The 22,757-nt window shown below is 40.6% G+C and overlaps 1 protein-coding gene across 2 annotated transcripts in view; it reads left to right on the plus strand.

The window, feature by feature from the left end:
* MRPL39 (mitochondrial ribosomal protein L39) overlaps positions 1-17,732 on the plus strand; it is a 17,888-nt gene extending 156 nt beyond the window's left edge. Inside the window, exons 2-10 of one of the 2 annotated variants that reach the window (XM_077760227.1) lie at positions 598-804; positions 2,880-3,019; positions 5,390-5,489; positions 6,425-6,540; positions 9,423-9,535; positions 11,850-11,915; positions 13,070-13,223; positions 15,158-15,205; positions 17,629-17,732. In XM_077760227.1, the coding sequence (XP_077616353.1) occupies positions 598-804; positions 2,880-3,019; positions 5,390-5,489; positions 6,425-6,540; positions 9,423-9,535; positions 11,850-11,915; positions 13,070-13,223; positions 15,158-15,205; positions 17,629-17,679 (995 nt within the window). In that variant the 3' untranslated portion in view covers positions 17,680-17,732. The remainder of the gene's footprint in view (positions 1-597; positions 805-2,879; positions 3,020-5,389; positions 5,490-6,424; positions 6,541-9,422; positions 9,536-11,849; positions 11,916-13,069; positions 13,224-15,157; positions 15,206-17,628) is intronic. The other variant, XM_077760228.1, reaches the window with a different exon arrangement.
* Positions 17,733-22,757: the final 5,025 nt, after the last annotated feature.

Consider the following 22,757-nt stretch of genomic DNA (forward strand, 5'->3'; position numbering starts at 1 on the left):
GTTCCGGGTGGGTACGGGGCCATGGGAGGAGCTTGGGGCGCCTCTGACCCGGAGCCCACGTCCTGGTGCCAAGCACGTCCTGATTTTCCCGTTGGAGTCGTGCTGGCTTTGTCAAACCCTCCGGGTGAGGGTTTGGAAAATAAGCTCAACATTTTTCTCTCTCTAGATAGTGATAGTCTTGGCGAGGGATCCCCAGTGTCCTGGAGCTTTCTAGTCCCCAAGACCTTTCAAAAAGACAAGTTTGCTCACCTTCCGAGTGGCCCGTCTGACTTTGACTACTTCCGGGTTACTTTTTGGCTCTTAATTGTAAAGCACAGATTGGAACACGACAGAGGAGCTCGGTGGGCAATAGGGATCTGATGGTGAGAGAGCAAAGTGGAAGGAAAGGTGTGGATCTGGGCCAGCTGCGGTTTTCTGCCGTTGGCGTTTTAGTTATGAGTGTCAGAAAGCGGTTTAAGTTTGTCTCAGCCCATCGTGGCGGTCTGCGTTTGAAAACCGTATTGCCTCCCATTGTTTCCTTGTAGGAGGACGGAGCGGGGTGGGGTATCAGCGGTGTGTTACTCATTTGTTTTACTGTTTATTGTAACCTCTACGCAGGATGGATAGCAACATCGCCAGCTTCTCACCTGTCGCCGACGGAACTGACAGAAATGCAGAACGATCTCTTTAATAAAGAGAAAAACAGGCAGTTGTCGTTAACCCCTCGAACGGAGAAGATTGAGGTTAAACACGTTGGGAAAACGGACCCTGGCACTGCCTTCGTGATGAATAAAAACATTTCAACTCCGTATAGTTGCGCCATGCGTAAGTAGCGGATCGGGATGCAGTTCTGCTTCACTGGAGCTGTGCAGAAGGACTCGTTCAGAGAAGTCAAGATTCCGTAATTGGTCCCCGAACTTACAGAGGTTCCTTATCTAGCGTCTTACTCTCTGGTCACGGTCACTTTCACTCTGGAGGGCCCTGTGGGTCTTGACGGCTTGGGACTGCGGTGCGCTGCAATCGTGGCTCGCTTGAATCTGGCCGGGTTTGGGCGCTGTTAATTGTTTGTGGCAGGGGAAGACAGAGGTTCAAGCTTCGTTACTCAGTTAGCATGCCTGCCCCTTTAGAAAACATCAGTGGGGGCTCATGAAAGGAATTGGGGATCGAGGGACCGCCCAGGCCTTAGAGAACCCGCTTTGTAGGCCGCCTTTTCCTTTCTGGCTCTTTGTGGCCTAACTTAAATCTTACGTGCTTCCCACTTGCCTGATTATGTGTTACGTGTTTGTTTGTTTACACCTACATGTACATGTAGTGGATGCCTAAGTGGAAATGTGTATGGGGGGGGTGCATGTGGTTAGGGTAAAAATGTGTGTTGTGGGTCACATCTTAAAGGAGAAGACTGTGCCCTGGATGTGATTTGGTGTGTAAATGAAGGGAACAGGGTCTCTCTATGGATTATTTTTGATCAACATGCTTTTATTTATTTATTTATTTTTAATTTTTTATAGTTTTTATTTATTTTTGAGAGACAGAGAGACAGAGCATGAGCGGGGGAGGGGCAGAGAGAGAGGGAGACACAGAATCTGAAACAGGCTCCAAGCTCTGAGCTGCCAGCACAGAACCCAAGGCAGAGCTCGAACCCATGAACTGTGAGATCATGACGTGAGCCGAAGTCGATGCTTATCTGACTGAGCCACCCAGGCGCCCCGACCAACATGCTTTTAAAGTAGCTTTGGTAGAACTGGTAATACTTAAATTTGGAAAGCTCCCCAAATAGATACACGCACCAGCATGCTCATTTTGTATGGCTAGCCACATTGTTTAAATTTTTGGAAAACTCTGTAGTGATTCCATTTAAGTAATTAACAATTTCAGTGAACATCTTAAGATCATCTACACTCTCAATCTTTTTTTCAGTTGGGCACTTGAATTAGTACTTCTGACCATTGTTTGGTTGTTTTGTGAACATTCATTGAACCTTTGCTGTGTGACAGGCATTAGGATTACAGAGGAGGATAAGACGAAGCCCAGGCCCTTGAGGGGTTCTATACGTATCCATGTAGAGACGAAGCCTTTGGGCCACCCGCCCTTGGCGTGACGCCTGCCCCAACACGTGCTTGTCATTCACACTTTCGATGGTTCGGTACATTTTTGAGTATTTACCTATATTTACAGGCCTGGTGCTAGGTTCTGGATATACTAATGAGTAAACAAAAACAGACATGACCCTCTCTTCATGGGATTTATTTAGACCCTGTCCCTGTAGTTTGAACACTTCTATGAGTAGCTGTGTACTTGAAAAACATCTCATCAGGATTAGAGTTAGAGTTGTATTCCAATCAAAGAGCAGACCAGGACTGATTGGCATACAGGTGAATTCATACCCATAATTAAAACCTGTTAACATATTTAACTTGAACAATCCATGTTGGGGAAGGAAGAGGTGATGTGGGAGCAAGACCCCAAACCCATTTTGACCAGATTAACTATGGGTGTATATACTTATACATGCAAGTGTAACTCTTGGAAAATTATTTTATTACTTAATAATTGACAAATTAACTTCAAATTAGACTTAGCCTTAATGAATTTTTTAAATGGTTTGGGGAGGGTTTTTTTTTTTTTTTTTTTTTTTTAAATAATGACACACTTAGCTTTAATGATTTTTGTAAATGGTTTGGGCAGTTTTGTTAATAAGAACACATTGGGTGTGTTGGGTATTATTTTTTTATGGGTACAGATGTAATATGTACCAGAGGAAGTACCTCTTCTCCCAGAGGAAGTCAGCTTGCAGAATATTGCCTTTCTGTCATTTTATTTGTTAATGTAGCACTTAAACATGTAACTTTTCAATTTGGGTTTTGCTAGATGTAGACCTTCAATCTATTTTAAATTCCTAGATTTAAGCGAGTGGTACTGCAAGAAGTCCATTCTGGCTCTTGTGGATGGACAGCCTTGGGACATGTATAAGCCTCTGACCAAATCCTGTGAAATTGAATTTCTTACTTTCAAAGATCGTGATCCTGGAGAAGTGAATAAGGTATTTCTGCTTCTGTGTTCCTCCTCCCCCACCCCCCCCGGTTTTCTTCTTCGTTTTATGAATATCTCTTTGCTTTGGAGTATGAAATGTGCAAACATGGCCAAGGGCAAATGTTGTCATGTACTTGATAATCAGTGTTGTGATTTTTTTTTTTTTTTTTTTGGATTTGCACAAGTTCACAAAGTACCAGGGGCATCCTTTCTTTGCAGTTTGGTTTGAGAAAAACTATATGACTTATCTTTTGCTTACATGACTTTGTTCCACAGACATTTGTTGGTCATCCTCTATAATTCATTCTCTCTACTGCTGGAATTCATCCTTTTACCATCTTTGGATTATTTCAGTAGCTTTTTAACTCTCTGTCCCCACCTCCCTTTTTATTACTAAAGTCTTCCTTGGTAGTCCTCTAAGAGTTTTCTGCAGTGACGTGATTGAGGATTGTGTCACTTTTTCCCCATGACTTTTCAGGCCCCACGGGATCTGACCCCACCATGGCTTTCAGGCTTCACTGTCACCGCCTCTTTCCACTTCCTCTCTGCTCTGGCTACACTGCAGGATGTGATCATTAATGGTTTATGTGTGTTAGCCTCCTGGCTTTCATTGGTGCTCTTCTTCAACTCTGGGTATTTTCTTTCCTCCCTGTGAAAATCCTGTTTATCTTTTATAGTGTTCTATTAAAATGCTGTCTGCTCTGTGGAATCTTTCCAGTTTCTTCTTGTCAGAATGAATCCCTCTTTAGGGCCTCACAACACTTGACTAAAGTCTTCAGATACAGTATTTTAATATACCTTGTAATGGGAACCACTGAATGCATTGGATTCTTGGCTCTGTGAAGACAGAGATCATAGTCCCTTTTAGACCCAGCTCTTGACTTACAGACAATAGGTATCGAATAAATACATGTTGAAATGAAACACTTACACAAGAAAATAATAGACATGATAATAGTAGCTAATATCAAGTATTAGTTATGTATCAGTCACTGTCTTACGTGATTTATAGGTATTAACTCATTTAATCTGCATAAGAATCCATAAAAAAATAGATGCTGTTGTTCTCATTTTCCAGATAAATAAACTGAGGCAAAGAGAGGTTTGATAGCTTGACCAGGGTTACCAGCATAAGAAATACTAGAGCCTGGGTTTTAATCTAGGCTTTCTGACTCTGGAGTTCAACAGACATTAAAAACACTTAAGTAGGATAGATGAGGAAGTGCCATTTTGCTACTTGCCTTCAAGGCTTGGGTTTGTACTTACTTTTAGTGTATGTTGTGTGGTTCTGGAGCAGTCTCTGTGGCACACAACCAAGTGGGCCCACTCCTGTAGTCCTCAGGTGAGGAGAAGAGCCTGTGAAAGCCAAGTGCCCATCACAGTGGTGCCAGTATGGGGCACAAGATGGGCGGGTGTGGTGCAGGACTCGTATTTCTCTTTTATGACTCTGATGAGGTCATTGCATGGGAACCCGTATTAGGCATGTCTGTGGGTCAAAATGTACTAGTAAAGTGAAAGCCCAGTTAATAATGAGTTTGCTTTGCTGTAAAAATGAATAACTTGGGTGATGTGCTGTGTGGTGTTAGGCATCGGGCAGGAGTATTAAATTCTTAAAAGTTGAATTTTCCCTCTCTCATATATATGGCATAAATAAGTGTATATTAACATATGTAGTTTTTTACTTTAGTACAGGTTTGTTAACAAGTTATCTTTATCCTAGCTTAAAGAGAAAAGTTGCTACCAGATAGTAAAACTATCTTTTGTTTGATAAACATCGTAGCGTGTGATACTGTACAGAACACTGCTAACAACACAAGTGGGTGCTTCATTCTTTAGTGCTTTTTGCTTGGTGGCGGTAATGTCACGGCCTGATGTTAACTATTGCTACATGCTGAGGGTGGACAGAAAAATAGTTCCTAAGTCAAAAGTTAACCTATTTATTTTTAAGTTTACATCCAAGTTAGTTAGCATGTAGTGCTGTAATGATTTCAGGAGTAGATTCCAGTGATTCCTCACCTGTGTATAACGCCCAGTGCTCATCCCAACAAGTGTCCTCATCCATTTAGCCCATCCCCCCACCCACAGCCCCTCCAGCAGCCCTCAGCTTGTTCTCTGCATTTAAGAGTCTCTCATGTTTTGTCCCCCTCCTTGTTTTAATACTATTTTTGCTTCCCTTCCCTTATGTTCATCTGTTTTGTATCTTAAATTCCTCATATGAGTGAAGTCATATGACACTTGTCTTTCTCCAACTGTCAAATTTTGTTTAGCATAATGCCCTCTAGTTCCATCCACGTAGTTGAAAGGTAACCTACATTTTAATACTGAAGAAGTGTTAGTGAATCTTAGCGTGTATTATGTTTGTGCATGTTTTATTTTCTAGGCTTATTGGCGTTCCTGTGCCATGATGATGGGCTGTGTGATAGAGAGGGCGTTCAAAGAGGAATATGTGGTCAGTTTGGTCAGAGCTCCAGAAGTTCCTGGTAATGTACACAAGTATGCGTGTAATGTACACATGTATGATGTCTGTGCCCACGTGCGCGCACACACAGTTTTTGTAATCATTGAATATTTTGGTACCTATTTTTGACATTTTATAGAGGTTCTTTTGTTTTGAGCTCATTTCTAATTTTATGTAATAGAAATTACTGTCATACATACATTCCATTTATAATGGGTAACAAAATCCATCTTATTTAATTACTGGAGGTCAATAATTAACATAATAGAATTCAAGGAGAATGTTTCTCGTGAATATGAATTTCATGTAATTACCCTGTTTCCGTGCTTGTTTCCTACCACTTTAGGCCCTTATTTCTCAATCGAATGTGTGCAGGAGGAGGAGGAAATAGTATAAATAGAATTCTGGAAAAAACTATCTTTAGGGGATACCATTTCACCAGAAATGACATGCCTTTGGGGAGTGGGGGGGGGACACTGTTTTGAGGAGATGGATGACTTCACACTTTTTGTAATTTTGCTAAGATTTTGCATCAGTATGTGCAGTAGGATCACATTTGTAATTTTTCAACAAAAGATAGAAGTATATACACGAAAATAATTTAAAAAGCTCAATAAATGATGCTAAGAACAAAACAGCAAAAACAAAGTTTAGGAGACATTAAAAAAGAAATTCAACATTTCGTATCCACTTAGTCAATCATCTGTGTATTAAATACCTATTCTTTCAGATTTTTATGTCTCGTAACTGTGTGAAGTCTCTATAGTGATAATATTCTGGAAGAAAATGTGAATGTTTAAAAAATACTAGAGATTTTGGTTCAGCAAAAAAGGGTGAGGGAAAGCTGGTGGAGCTCTGGTAAGAGCTGGGATAAGGGTAAGTTTTATAATTTGTAGAGTTGGGAAAGATTGCTGGATCTTCATTTCATGAGCTAAATATTCAATTGTTGCAAATCAGGAACTCCGATGGATTTGACTTTGCCTTTCATTTTGGTTGGATTTACAGTAATCTCTGGAGCCTTCTGCTATGATGTAGTTCTGGATAAGAGACTTGATGAGTGGATTCCAACAAAAGTGAGTATAGTGTTTAGAATATGAATTTTAGAGTCTGTGCCTTCTTTTGTTAGAACGATTCGTGTGTCGGTATTGTTGATGGTACTGCACGCTGAGGATATTTAAAATACCCTACCTTCCACCTACCCACCTACCCACCTACCCACCTACCCACCTACCTGTGTTGCCTTGTCAAGACAGAGCATATGAATGGGGGTTTTCCTCATTTGGTCAGTTGTGTGGAGGCTTTATGTCCTGCTTGACCTTTTCTGGAAGTACTTTCTTCCTGGGACTGTTCATTTTTTTTCCTTTTAATTTTTTTAAATGTTTTTATTTATTTCAGAGAGAGAGAGAGAGAGAGACAGCATGAGAGGGGAGGGTCAGAAAGAGAGGGAGATACAGAATCGGAAGCAGGCTGCAGGCTCCAGGCTCTGAGCTAGCTGTCAGCACAGAGCCCAACACAGGGCTCGAACCCACGAACCGTGAGATCATGACCTGAGCCTAAATCTGATGCTCAACTGACTGAGCCACCCAGGCACCCCTGTTCATTCCTTTTCTTAAGACAGTGGTTTTCAAGATGCCCACGATAGGAAATTCAGAACTTTAATTGTCTTGGTTGATGTGTGGTGAGGGGCCCTGGAGCCCTACTAACTTCCTAGGTCCTCAGAGCACAGTTGAAAAATCATTGCCCTCACCATTTTAGCCTGTTGTCCACCGGAATATCTCCCTGTGTACAAGGGTGACGTTGCAAGAAGGGGTGAAGGGGTAGAAGGTTAGTAAATTAGCAATCAGACTTTGACAAAGCTAAGCTAACTCAGATCGCAACAGGCCAGACTCTAAGGGAGTGGTGTGATTGTACAGCGCGTGTTCTGTTCTGTCCAGCAGTTGGGTAGCACCAGACGCCTGGCTGACGGACACGGTCTGGACCAGACTCCCTGTGGGTAGGGTGAGCTGTTGGCTTTCACATGTCCAGCCCAGACGTTTTAGTTGTGACTGAGGAGACGAGGCAGATGCCTGATTCTTAATTAAGGAAAACTCTGTGTCCTACAGATTGAAAGTCTGGAGGTCAGAAAAGGAAAGGCAGTGTAGCATACCATTTGATCAATCCCACAGTGTACATTTTTTTCACATTTTAATATCTCTGAAAAATGTGTCTTAGAAAAATTTGTTTATGTTTGTTTATTTTTGAGAGAGACAGAGAGCAGAGAGTGAGCAGGGGAGGGGCAGAGAGGAGATACAGAATCCAGAGCAGGCTCCAGACTCCAAGCTGTCAGCACAGAGCTCTTTGCAGGTCTTGAACTCACGAACCACGAGATCATGACCTAAGCTGAAGTTGGATGCTGAGCCAACCGAGCCACCCAGGTGCCCCAAAAATGTGTCTTATAGTAGGTAGCATTTTATGATTATAATTGGTAGTATTTTTTCCTTAGTGGTACATTTCAGATTTAGTGAACTATTATAGTTCCTAAAAGCAAAATTTTGGAGTCAGAGCAGATTCAGGTGTAAATTCTGGCTTTAGAAGTTATTTCTTGTATAATCCTGTTCATGTTGCTTAGTATCAAGAGAGAGGAGAGAAACAGGAAAGAACAAAGAGAGAAAGAGAGATAGAAGAGAGGCAGGGAAGGAGGCAGGGAAGGGATTGGAACTTTTTCTCCATGATCTCTGCACTGTGTCAGTATAATTTATTTTTCAGATATGCTCTCAAGTTGAAGAAGGGATTCTTACTTTATATTATATTATGGTGATGTTTTTGGGGGTCTCACTTTATATATTTATATAAAAACTAATGCAGTCAAGCTGCAATTCTCATCTGTGAAACTTGCTGCTTCCTTTTCCTTTTTTAAATATAAAACTTAAAAGGGGCACCTGGGTGGCTCAGTTGGTTAAGCCTTCGACTCTTGATTTCAGCTCAGGCCATGATCTCACAGGTCTTTGAGTTCGAGCCCCATGTAGGGCTTTGTATTGACAATGTGGAGCCTGCTTGGGATTCTCTCTCTCTCTCCTCATCTCTCTGCCCCTCCCCCACTCTCTCTTTCAAAATAAATAAATAAACTTATAAAAAAAGTTTTAAATATACAACTTAAAAGGCACTAGCTAATTGCAGGCTTCATGGTGTTGGGTGGACTGTATGGAAGAAGAAGTAGTGGAGAGTTACATGCAAGTCACAGTTGTATAAATCGTGAATGTGGATTTGTTATATAATAAATTATGCCTTTAAGAATGGAGAAGGGTCATTTCATGCAGAAAAGTCTAATAGGAAATTTGTGGAAAGAATTTTATTACAAAAATTGTAATAGTACTTGGTCTTTTCTGTATTAGTGATGAATGATTTATAGTTTGAAAATTCAATTATGGTTTTAATAATAATCTCAAATATTGTTAATGTGTATTAGTCAATTTAATTGCATAAAATGACTTTTCATTAAACAAATTTTTAACATTAGATCCATGTTATATTTTGGGCAGGGCCAATGATGACATTACATTTCTTGGTGAAACTTTCTGAATCACGTAAATAATGTTTTGCCTGGGCATTTAGAAAAGCTTTACACTGTGAACAAATTTTTATATCTTTTATTTCTTAGCATTTCTAATTGCATCATTGTTTTAATAAACATTTAATCGTGTAATTTGAACGAAAAGTTTCTTAAAATTTCTTTGTAGGATTATCTTTCATAATTATTAATATAGGCTGATAATTACAGGTAAATTATAAGTTTATAGTTTATAGAGTTGAGATAAATTGGTTAGCCTACATTAACTTCCCTAACAAATTTGCTTTTGCTTTTGCTTTTGCTTTTAGTTGGATTTGTAATATTTAGCATATGATTTTATCTTACCTTCCTTATGGACAAATGCTTTTAGGTAAATTGTTACAAAAGGTTAATACTTTCATTTTGAAGGAGAACCTACGTTCCCTCACAAGAGATGCTCGTGCTTTAATTTATAAAGATCTTCCATTTGAAACTCTGGAAGTAGAAGCAAAAGTAGCATTGGAAATATTTCAGCACAACAAGTAAGTGTTGGCTTCCTTGAAAGCGAGATTAGAACCCCCCCCCCAAAGTTATACATAGTGAAGGAAATTCAGCTCTTAAGGATTTTTATATCTGATGTGTATAGGATACTGTTTTATTTTTAGCTCTAAGATCTCTTTTTCTATACCAGCCTATTTACTTTCATTCATCCCATTATCTATTTCCCTGAGAAAAAACTTTCCCCCTTTAATAATCTTCTCACTTTGTCTTCTCTGTTTCTCCGGCCGGCTCTTCACTTCCTATCAGCATAGCGGTGTGTTTCCCTTTTTCCCTTCCATGTGAGGTGATGGCTTGCAAGCAGCTGCACCACTTTGCATGAGAAGGGTGAGATAGAGAACCCTGTGGTCTGCAGGGAGCTAATGGGCGAAGTGAGATGTTTACACAGCCGGGTGGGTCATAGTCTTCTGCACCAAATCATCCATTAGGTGGATTTTCTTTGCCAACATTTTAAATCTGCCTGGGTTATTAATTCCCTTTCTCATTCAAAAAACTTCCAGTTTACTTTTTTCTTCTAACTGTAACAACATAAACTATATTTTAATATTCAATCTAACTGAAGCTAGAACTAATTTAATTAGGGAAATCTACACTGCAAAAAAATAACATAGATACTAGATTCTGTAGACAGAATCGTTCAAGGTTATCGACTGGAATTTCTTTAGGTATTTGTAAATTGAGACACCAGTTCTCGTAGGGGTAGTTTATAACGTTTTGCGTGCCCTGGAACCAGTAAATGAAAAGGCAGTAGGAATATACTATTATAATTGAACTGGAGGGCAGATAGTTCTGTAGAACTAAACCACCATTGATTCTGTAAGAAAATTCCTTGGATTGTTAGAATGTATCAAGACACTTCTGGTGCCTTAGTTCTAGGGTCCTCTTGTCCAATAGATAACACGAGACGTCTATAGAAGTGAATTTTCTGGTAGCCACAGTAAAAAAAATCAGAAGAAAAGGTGAAATAAATTTTAATAATACATATTATTTAAAAGTATATCTAACTGTTATTTTAACATGTGATGAATATTTAAAAATTAATGATATTTTATTTTTTTTCATACTAAGTCCTCAGAATCTGGTGTATTTTACCCTTGAGGCACATTTCAGTTAGGACTGATTACATTTAAGTGCTCCATAGCTTCCATGCATATTCTGGCTGTTCATTCCACATGATTTCCCATCCCTTCCACTCCACTTTCAAAGTCCAGGAGAGGCTTGTAGGACTTTGGTAAGTGAGTTGAATGTGTGGAAGGATGTAGGGATGGCTTGGGGACAAATTTGAAGGGACAGAGTTTTGGAAATGTGAAGGTNAGTAATGCATGGGGGGCTTTGGCCGAAGGGCTGTGGCAGTAAGTAGAGGTTTTTGCGTGAATGAGTGCTTTCCCACCTTGCCATACACAAATGTAATACTTCTTAGCCCTCTGGGGTAAAGAGACAAGGTTCTGAGTAGTGAGTGATAAAGTTATGATTTGTACCTGGGCTGTGCATTTCCGTCTCTGCTATTAGCTGTAGTGACAGAATTGGGTAGGCTTGAGAGACAGGCAGTCGAATTGACATGACTTGGCAAAGTGTTGGATGGGGGGGGCGGGCGGTGGTAGGAGAAGCAGGAACCGAGGAAATCCCTGAAGTCTTTCTCTCAGACACATGGGTGGCTGGTGGTGTCATTTACTAAGCTGGGGAATTCAGAATGAGGATAAGTTTGGTGGGAAAAGAAGGAGTAAGTTTTCGTTTTGTTTGTGAATTCAAGAGTGTAGGATGCTTGTGGAACAGTTTGGTGCATGTCTAGAAGGGTCTCAGATACACAGTTTGGGGCTCAGAAGAAGGATGTGGATTAGATGCTGAGATATGGAAGATACGGACAGATGTGCTGAGATACAGAAGAGAAGAGGAAGAGCTAATTAAAGCTGTGCACATCAAGGAGCTCGCCCAGAGAGGATGCTTGCTTGGAAAGAGGCTTTAGGACAGGTGCCCTGAAGGGGAGAGCTGGAGAAGAGTGGCCAGGGAGTTGAGATGACAAGCAGTGGGGAGTGCCATGGAAAACAGTGGAAATGAGCATTTTGACGATGGAGCTGAACAGCGGAAATAAGGACAGAAAGGTGCCCATCAGGGTGAAGCCAGGGAGGTTTGGAGAGTCATGAGGCTGTGGCCAGACTGGAGGAGGTGAGGTGAGAAGAGGCGGTTCCAAGTGTAAACTCCTCTTTGAAAAACTATGGTAAAGAGGAAGAGAAAGGGAGGTGTCCTTAATTACCTTTTTGTATATTTAGAAGTAAATTTTTTTTCTTTGTTCCTTTTTAGATACAAAACGGATTTCATAGAAGAGAAGGCATCTCAGAACCCTGAGAGAATAGTCAGGCTACACAGGTAAGTGAAAATAAATTGGCTGTCATGCTAATTTCTAAGAAGACTTAGGTTTATTGTTACCTAAATGTAGTTATGACTGAAAAAGATGAATTTATACCATAATTTGTTATTCTTTTTAGCTTATTTTCTGTTGTTTTGTTCATTGTTTTGGTGTGGTGGTAGTTGGAAGGTTTAAATTATCTTCAGGAGCCATTGTGGATTCTGTTTTTCATTTGATTGTTATTTTTATTTCTGCATTTCAAGAGTTGAATACTATTGTTTAGAAATGTGATCTTTAATTTTTTTTTTTTATGTTTTATTTATTTTTGAGAGAGACAGCGTGAACAGGGGAGGGTCAGAGAGAGAGGGAGACACAGAATCTGAAACAGGCTGCAGGCTCTGAGCTGTCACCACAGAGCCCGACACAGGGCTCGAACCCACAAACTGTGAGATCATGACATGAGCCAAAGTCAGCTGCTTAACTTAACACAGTCAGACGGAGCCACCCAGGCACCCCTAGAAATGTGATTTTTTAAAACTTAATTTTGAAATTGGGCAAAGTATTTATTGTTATTATTTGAACATAATTCATGTTCATAGATGGATACTGACCAGTAGCTACGTATGTTACATAGATGTAAGTGAAATAGGAATGTGCTTTCTGATACAGGGATGAGTGAGGTAAGACCGTGCAGAATGGATATGCAGAAATGACTTCATAGCCTGTGTCTGTGTTCTCCACCTCTCCATAGCCTGTGTTCTCTGTGTTTTCTTGACTCCGTTAACTTTTTTCTTCTAGAAAGCCCCTCTTTGGACAATCTGTCCTGTATACTAAGTTCTAAACTTAATTACAGTGAGTTGTTATAAGGTTGTAGATTATTGGTTTTAGACACTGGATTCACTTGAGAGCATGATGTGTTCAGTGATCTTAAAAATCTCTAAAATTATATCAGTGCTAATAAGGAACAAGGTTCACTTAACTTTGATTTTCATAGTTTTAGCCGTTTCACCTGAGATTGTTAATGTAAGGGGCAATTAGAGTTTGAATTGAGCCACATAGAATGTTCTTGATTATGGATATTGCCTCAAAGAGGATGAATAGATTTTTTTTCCCCCAAACTACTGTAAATGATTTGATTTTGAGGTTTTATTTGTTTATTTTTAAAATCAATCAGATTTGGTGACTTCATTGATGTGAGTGAGGGTCCTCTTATTCCAAGAACAAGTATCTGTTTCCAGTACGAAGTGTCAGCGGTTCACAATCTTCAAGCCGCACAGTTGGGTCTTGTCCGAAGATTCCAGGGTCTGTCTTTACCTGTACACCTAAGAGTGAGTAAAGCTCAGAGTTTCAGGTCGTCCATGTTGGGGGTGGATGTCGTTCTGGTTCTTGATTTTATACCAGTTTGAAGGATGTACATTTTAATACTCATTAATTTTTGTGACACTAATATTTTGTAAATTCAGATTTATGATAACAACTATTTTACTTGGAATGTAAACAGATAATTCACAAGAGAGATATTAGTTGAAAAAGTTGATTCAAACTGAGATAATTTTTCAAATTAATAGAGGGAAGGATGCATTGAGGATAATCAGAGTGCATGCTGGGACGACCCTCCGGAATGCCCTTTGGCCTGAGGTTTGGCATGACCTACTCATGATCCAGATTTTGATAGGAATTGGGTTAAACCTGTATATCAATGTAGGGAGAATTGACATCTTTACTAAATTGAATCTTATAGTCCATGAACACAGTATATCTTCTGTTTAAATTCCTCCTCTCTTTCATCAGCATTTTGTAATTTTTAGCACGTGTCCCTTTGCTCATTCTATTTTTCTCCACATCTCTGTTTCGTTTCCTAGCTTTCTGCATTTCAGTAAATGGCATCCTCATCTGCTGAGCTGTGAAGTGATCCTTGGTTTTTCTCTTTCCCTCCCAGCCATGCCCCATCCCATCCGTCGGCAAGACCTTTCAACTCCACTCTGAAAATGCCCTGAATCCCTCCATCGCTAGCGTCTCATCTGCACTCACCACTCTTTCCAAGTCCCTCTTACTCATCACCGAGGAAGCTCCCCACTCAAAGCACATTCCCTACTCTGTAGCCGGAATGACCTTTTTCATACACAGATCCGATCATGTAATCCCTTTGCCCCAAACATTCCAGTGGCTTCTTGTAAACAGATCCTAACCCTGTAGCCTTCTCACAAAGGCCTGCATCATCTGGCCCCTGCCTACCCCTGTGATCTCCCATCGTACTTTCTCCGTCATCTGCTGTATTCCAGCCACACCTCGGGGTCTACACCGGCGGTCTGTTCTCCAATTTTCCCTTAATTTAATTTAATTTAATTTAATTTAATGTTTTTAGGTCTTTATTTTTTTATTTTGAGAGACAGGGATAGAGAGCGAGCGGGGGAGGGGCAGAGAGAGAGGGAGACACAGAATCTGAAGCAGGCTCCAGGCTCTGAGCTGTCAGCACATAGCCCGAAGCGGGGCTCAAACCCATGTGCTGTGAGATCATGACCTGGGCCGAAGTCAGACGCTTAACCAACTGAGCCACCCAGGTGCCCCTACAATTTTTCCTTTAAACATGCCATGCTGCTCTTTTCTTTAGATGGGCTTACATGTACATATAGTAATTTTACCTTTTATCATAGATTCGGCCAGGTCATTCAGGGTGACTGAGTAAAACTGATGTGGTCCTTACGCATTTGGCAGTTTTCATCTATGCATTCTGATGATTCCCCTGCTATATAAAATTGTTAAGGATCAAGTAAATTGGTTCTCTAATTTTATTACTGTCTTCTTTAGTTGTTACTTGTTCTTAGGGTGATTAGGTAAAACCTCCGGGGCTGCCATTTCAGTGTGAAGACGTCAGTCGGTTCCGACGAACCTCTCCTTGTGATCGCTGACGGTGTGGGGCATGACCTCTCGCTGGTGCAAATGGCTATTTAAGGAAAGAACTACAACCTTTGGGGAGACGGGGCACAGTTTTGCTTCCCGTTAGAGGGGACGCTCTCTATGACCGTGATGATTAAGGACAAAAGAGGAAGATGGCATGTTCTTCAAAAAGTCTTAAAAAAAGATGTATTCTTCTTTTCCTAAAAGTACCTTTTCGCCTACTCTGATCCACTTCTGCAACTGCTTAGCCTCGTTAGTACTGCCTTCCTTTTTATGTGTTTGTTTAAAACCTATATAAGACTCAGCTACCTTCATTGTAACTTTATTGCTTTATTTAATTCATAGTGAATTTTTTCTTTTCAAGGCACATTTTACTATATGGAATAAGCTATTGGAGAGATCTCGGAAAATGGTAAGTGTTTTTGACGGCTCATGAGTATTGTTCCCTGAAGAAATTTTTATTGAAATTAAGCAACACCACAACAACATAAAAAAACAAAACAAAACAGAAGAAAAAAATTAATTAGTTGTGTCCATAGCTAAAGCAGTGGTGTAGTTGTTGACCCCAGTGGTATCTTGGCAAGAGAAGAGTTGTAATTTGGCAATTCTCTCACCTTTATTTGTTAATATTATGGAAGCGATGTTGTGGTGCTGCAAGAAGAATAAGGATACTGCTCTGTAGTAGTGGTAGTTTTTACGGGGTCCAGTGGCATTAATTAGGGCTTCGATAGACAAAATTTTTGTAAACGAATATTTAAAGAGAAGGTTTGTCAGCTATATTTTAAAGCTGCCTTGACTGTTGGTTAATAGATGTGCAAATGTCCTGAGGTCTTGTGTTCTGTAGTTCATTCTGTGTCATTAGTATGTAAATTTCACAAGTAGGAATGATTCTATTTCTTGACCCATTCTATCCCTATTTACTCTTTCATAGACTAAGTGCTTATCCTTCACTTACGATATCTGATAGCTATTCCGTTTAATCAGGCCTCCTGAACTCATCCTGCTTATTGTAATTTTCCACTCTAGTCAAGCTTGTAAATACACTCAAGCTTTCTTTTTTTACTTTTTAAAAAAAAATTTTTTTTAATGTTTTGTTTATTTTTGAGAGAGATAGAGACAGCATGAGCAGGGGAGGGTCAGAGAGAGAGGGAGACACAGAATCTGAAGCAGGCTCCAGGCTCTGAGCTGTCAGCACAGAGCCCAATGCGGAGCTCAAACCCACTAACCGTGGGATCATGACCTGAGCCGAAGTTGGACACTTTACGGACTGAGCCACCCAGGCACCCCTCTTTTTTCTCTTTATATCACTTTCTTTTTTCCCAGCTTTACTGAGATGTAACTGACACATAACATTGTTTAAGACGTACACTGTAACGATTTGATAAATGTATGTATTGGAGACTGATTACACAATAATGTTAGCTAGCATATCCATCACCTCACAGAGTTACATACTCTGTGTGTGTGTGTGTGTGTGTGTGTGTGTGGTGAGAACTTTTAAAATCTACTCTCAGCACCTTTCAAATATACGATATTAGCAATATTAACTCAGACTTATTTTCTGGTTTGTTTACTCATGGGAGTTTCTGTCCGGACTCTGTTTCCCTTTCTCCTCCTGTATGTAAATGAAACATCCTACTCATTCTGCAGTACCTCACCCAAGTCTTACTGTTTCTATGAAACATTCTCAGAGTAAATCACTGAACAGATATCCATTCCTACAATTTCTTCTGGCTTATCCTCCTCATATAGTTTTCTGATTGTTTTTGCTAGTACATTTACATTCAGTCTGTTAACCCCTCAGTGTTTGTTATACATGTGTCACACCAGATTTTGAGCTCAACCCTTGGCTGTGGGGTTGCTTGGGGATGGGTTGGGAGTTCTCTCAGAGGAAACTGCTTGCCTGAAGGCATGGAGAAATGGAGAGCGTGGTGACTAGAACATGAACCTGAATGTACAGTCATATGTAGACCAACAAAAGAGGTGTCTTGGAAATAGCATATGAGGAGCTTGTCTTCCATGATGGGGAATCTGCATTCCCCTCCTGAAGGTGATTGCAGGCAACTGGAGAAATTGAAAAAGGAAGTGACCTATTGGTCAGCTATTCCTGTTCAAGAGCTCATTCTGGGGCAGCATGGAAGAAAGCTGCGATGTAAGCCCGCAGTCCTGCTAGAGGGTGGAAGGAGATGAGCTCCTGAAGTTTAGGTGTGGCGGTGAGAGCCACGGAAGAATTCATAGGACTGTTGATTGAAACGTGCACGTAAGAGAACCTGGATACTTTAGAGGCAGGTTTGGGTAGGTGGGCAGAGCCCCTCAGCGGGCCACGTAATGTACCACGGTGGGGCCGGTGTTGTGGTGAGGGGTGTAGGTTAGCTGTGTGATTGATGTGTGTGAGTGACACAGACTAGAGGTACGGACATACAGGTCCCTATTTGTACTAAACCTGTGATATACTATGTTTAAAGTAGAATCCTACCTCCCAAGAAACGCTGTTGATTTAAAATACTGTGTTACAGCTTTACTGGTATTTTTCTCACACTAAGGATTTCATTTTGTAATTGAAAAATAAAACAACAAACTGGAGAAGCCTAGATGGATGCCTCAGATTATATTCTTAGTGGAATTGCTGTACTTTACTTGAAAATTTCTGTTGGGAACCTGGCCTTCTAGGTCTTCTCCTTTTTCTACTTACCTTTCTAAAATAATTACTAATGAAGGAGAAAGACCAAGGGTCATTATAGACGAAGGACTGTGGAGTGATTTAAAATGGTGAGGGAAGGGGAGAACTAAAAGTGGTTATTACTAGAAAAGTAAAGCTGTTCATGTTTTTTACAGGTAACAGAAGATCAAACTAAGCCTACAGAGGAAAGTGCATCGACCCAGTAATTTCCTGAAAATTAAATATGTATAGTAAATTAAAATAAAAGTTTTCTACAAGATGTTTGTGTGGGCTTATAAAGATTAGCTGTCTTTTTCTCCCTAAGATTTTTACTAATTTGTACTTTTTCTTTTCTTTAAAGGATAAGACAGCTTATGTTGTTCACAGTAGAGATTTTACCAGAAACAGCCCTGTGCCCTCCAGCTCCCCAGATAGAACACTTTGACATGTTTTCTCCATTCAGTTCTTTTCTCTACATGTATAAACATACATACAACTACAAATAGAATCTTTTAAAAACAAAGGATCATACTAGTATCCGTTTTTGCTATTTTATTTTTTTATTTTCGAGAGAGTGAGTGGGAGAGGTACAGAGAGAGAAGGGGATAAGGATCTGACGCAGGATCCACGCTGACAGCAGTGAGCCCAATGTGGGGCTCGAACTCCTGAACCGCAGGAGCCACAGTCGGACACTCAACTGACTGAGCCGCCTGGGTGCCCCCAGTTTTGCTGTTTTAAACATGGGTACCATAATCATTTTTGTACAAAATGTTTAAGTGTTTCATGGATACATTAGTTTCATGGATAAATCAGATACCCTGACTGATTTTGCTCTTTTTTACATAAACTTCTCTGAAACCGGCCTTCCTCCAGGTCACCTGCCCTGCCACGCACTCATGCATACACACGGGGTACTTTTAGGACCTTGGTGTTCTTGGTGTTATCAACTACTAACATTTCATATCTATCTAGATGTTTAATTCTGGTGCTTCCAATTTTTACAACTCTTTTGAGCTCTAGGGAATTTTTCTTTTTAAATACTCCTTTTTCTGTTTCTCTAATACCTTTTAGTTGGATTTTGGATCTTATGTATTTTCCCCTTTTTTTCTGTTTCCTTCCTTTTTATTTTATTTATTTATTTAAATGTTTTATTTATTTCTAGGAGAGAGAGAGAGACAGCGTGAGCAGGGGAGGGTCAGAGAGAGAGGGAGTCACAGACTGAAACAGGCTCCAGACTCTGAGCTGGCAGTCAGCACAGAGCCCGACGCGGGGCTCGAACCCACGAACCGCGAGATCATGACCTAAGAAAGTCGGACGCTTAACCGACTAAGCCACCCAGGTGCCCCTATTTTTTTTTTTTATTTTTTTAACGTTTATTTTTGGGAGAGAGAGAGAGGGAGACACAGAATCTGAAAGAGGCTCCAGGCTCAGAGCCTGACACGGGGCTCAAACCCATGAGATCATGACCTGAGCCGAAGTTGGACACTTAAACCAACTGAGCCACCTAAGCGCCCCTCTTTCTTTCTTTCTGCATTTATAGCTTTATCTTTTTAATTGAAATTCATGTTTAACAGACACAGTGTATCTTTCTGCATCTTTTTTTAAGTAGGCTCCACGCCCAACGTTGGACTTGAACTCATGATCTTGAGATCAAGAGTTGCATGTTCTACCAGAGAGCCAGCCCTCTCTGTGACTTTCTGAAGAACGAATAGAGTTATATTCATTTATTTCCTGCTCCCCGAATTATCTCTTTCCTCAAGTGATAGATCTCTTTTGCTTATCTCAGTTTTTCATGTTTCAGGGTTTTCTCCCCAGCCCCCCAAATCTAGTGCTTGTTGGTTATTAGTTTTGGTTGGAAATGTGCTTGTGGGGAGATGGGATGGGAGCTCCGTGCTACAGGCAAGGTGTAGCTTCTCCAAGGATGAGTACTGATGCTGGCTGTTAGCAGGGGGATTTTCTACACGCTGGGGTGATGGGGCCTTCAGTCTTGGTGACCGCTGTCTACACTGACTGCTCTTCTTCCCTGACAGTTCTCTCACTTCTTTCTTGAGATCCCTCCAGTAGTTTGCCTGGGGGGAAATAACCTAGCTTTAGGCCCTTCTGGATTTGGAGATGGGGGATATGGGGTGGAGGTCAACTGGTTTGTATATAGACCTTTAATCCCCTTCTTTATAGCTCCTCTTCCATCTTCGACCACGTCTGGGCTTCTCCAGGCCCGTCTGGAGAATGGCTCTCTCTCTCTTCTGATGGCTCCCGCCACCTACAGTCTAAGTGGTGGCACCCTCTACTGTTGTATTAGTCCCATCTTTTGGAACTTGCTGAAAATTTCTTGTCTGCTGCTGCTTTCCTCTCTTATCCCCTTTGTGTATTTATACTTTGATTTAAAAAAATATATATGAGCTCTTTTAAACCTACAGAAAAATGCAGACCTTAACCCTTACTTGAGTGGACATTTGTCCTACTTTTTGGGTACCTAGCACTGTTTGAACATCCACTCTGGCGACTTCCCCCTTTATGGACCTTCTCTCACCAAGTAGAAGGGTGGAACTTTCCAGAATTTCCTTGCAGCCAGGGTTCAGCCTGGCTCCACACCCCAGTGGGACTTGAACTCACAATCCTGAGATCAAGAGTCATACCTTCTCCCCACCGAGCCAGCCTCGCTCAGCACGAGTCACCAGTCAGACACACTTGTGTGAAATTTGGGAGTGACACCGTGAAGACAGAGTGGCACATGGGATCCATTGTGTCAAGGGGAGCAGTGACTTGTGGCTTTCAAGGCAGTAGTGGTGCAAGGGTGCTGTGCTCAGTAGGTACCCACTGCAGCCCCTCTTGGGTAAGGGCATGTTTTAGAGCTATGTAGCCCGGTTTCCAAGCCGGAGCCCGTTGGTGAGCCATTTGTTTTCTGTGTAAATCAGCTAGAGCGGATCCTGTTGTTCGCAAGCAGGGTTGTTGACCTGTGGCCGCTACCCAGTGTAACCATTGTTAGCCTTTACCCTGATTCACTTCAGATCCTTCTGTCTTTACATGAAAAGCTACGTCTTCATTGAAAATCTTCCTCTTCTCCTTTCCTTCCAAGAACAACTCTCCTTTATGTGCATATCCGGACCCTTCGTGATTTGCAATGTATCGTAGCCTCCGTGTTTGAAACTAAACATGATTGGTTTCATGATACATATCCTTTTGAGATGTCTTACTCGGCATCATGTTTTCACATTTAACATGTTGATACGTGCATAGCTGGTTGATACATGTAGTATTCTGTTCTGTGGTTCATCCCATGATTAATTCATTTCTCCTATTGATGGCCATTGAGGAATGTCTTTTTACTATTACGGAAACATTCTTGTGTATACATTTGAAGTGGAACATGCATCTTCAACTCTACTGAATGTTGCGAGTCACCCCAATAGTTGTACCAATTTCCTCCCCATCAGCGGTGATAGCTCTGTCTCCCTCTCCCTCACGCACACTTGCCATTGTCAGACGTTCAGGTGGATTGGATTAATCCAAATTAATTAATTTAAATTAATTAAATTAATTTAGTTTGTTTAATACTGAGCAGAACAGAGACCGTGAGCATCTTTTCATTTGTTTTTTTTATCCAACAAGGCTTCCTCTTTGAGTTACCAGTTGATAGCCTTTGCCTTTTATTTTTTCTCTCCAGCTGTAACTTTTGTCCTTTTAACAGGAGTTCTGTATATATTCAGAACTTTGTCGCGGCACATATCTTCTCTAGTCTGGCTCACTTTTTAACTTTGTGCTGTCTTTATTTTTAATGTGGTCAAAATTACCCATCTTTTCCTTTATGATTTATATGTGTTTAAGAAATTTAAGAAAGCCTTTTCTGACTTGAAGTAGCGCTGGGTGTCGTGTGGAAGTGATGAATCACTAAATTGAATACCGGAAAGTAATATTAACACTGTATATTAACTCACTGGGGTTTAAATAAAAACTTGAAGGAAAAAAAAGGCATTATTCTGGATTTTTTAATATTTTCAAGTCTCGTTTTGCACATTTTTTTAGTTGTATACTTGAAGTTTAATTTTGCGTACAAAGTGAGGGAAGGGATCTAATTTTGAATTTTCTCTCCATTCTTTGTGCTTCTGCCATGCTGTCCTGTATCAGAGTCCTTCGCATGCCAGGGGCGGGGGGGGGGGGTCCTTCCCTGGCCCATTTGTCTGCCCTGCACCTCTGCCACGCAGTTTTCATTAGGACAACTTTCCAGCATGTCCTGAGTTTTTGTTCTCCTTTTTCAAAATTGTCATGCTTATTGTGGGACCAGCTTGTCAGCTTCTGGCGACTTGTCTTAAAATCTGTTTTTCTGATTCATGGTAAATATTTTTTTATTTCTTTTGGCTTTTCAAGTCATACGTGCTAGGTTTTGTCTTTAAAAAAAAGCATACAAGAGGGGGCTCCTGGGTGGCTCAGTCAGTTAAGTATCCGACTTCAGCTCAGGTCGTGATCTCATGGTTTGTCGGTTTGAGCCCCACATCGGGCTTTGTGCTAACAGAGCCTGTGTCTCCCTCTCTCTCTGCCCCTCCCCCTCGTGCGCTATGTTTCTCTCTCTCAAAAATAAATAAACATCCATTTAAAACATAATTTTAAAAAAGCATGAAGGAATCATTTTCCCCCTTAAATCCATGTTCCTGCAAAGATTTAGATCTGACAATTTCTGCTGTAATTAAATCAGTATTTGCTCAATATTTTGAGACTATTGTTAGCACCATATATTCTGGTTTGGGGTTTTTATAACTTGCTGGCAAATTGTTTCTTTTTTATCATTAAATAAGGGTCTTCTGTATTCCTTATAATTATCCCCTTTAATCTGGTTTCCCTAATCTATTTTTAATTTAATCTGGTTCTATTATTTTGTTTTGGGTTTTTTGGGGATTTGTTGTTGTTGTTGTTTGTTTTTTGAGAGAGAGTATGAACAGGGGAAAGAGGCAGGGGGAGAGAGAGAGGGAGACAGAGAGGGAGAGAATCTTAAGTAGGCTCCACCCTCAGCACAGAGCCCAAGGAGGGGCTTGATCCCATGACCCTGGGATCATGACCTGAGCTGAATACAAGAGTCGGGTGCTCAATGACTGAGCCACCCAAGTGCCCCTTAGTTTGGATTTTTGTTGATATTTTCTTGGTATATGTTTTTTTTTGTCCCTTTGTTCTCTCAACTTCTCAGCTTTTTTTCCTTTTTTTTTTTTTTTTTTTTTTTTTTTTTTTTTTTTACTTTTTTTTTTTTTCAGCTAGTTTATTGTCAAATTAGTTTCCACATAACACTCAGTGCTCATCCCCATGAGTGCCCTCCTCC

Source organism: Crocuta crocuta, unplaced genomic scaffold (genome assembly GCF_008692635.1).
Source record: "Crocuta crocuta isolate KB4526 unplaced genomic scaffold, BGI_CrCroc_1.0 scaffold369, whole genome shotgun sequence".
NCBI lineage: Eukaryota > Metazoa > Chordata > Mammalia > Carnivora > Hyaenidae > Crocuta > Crocuta crocuta.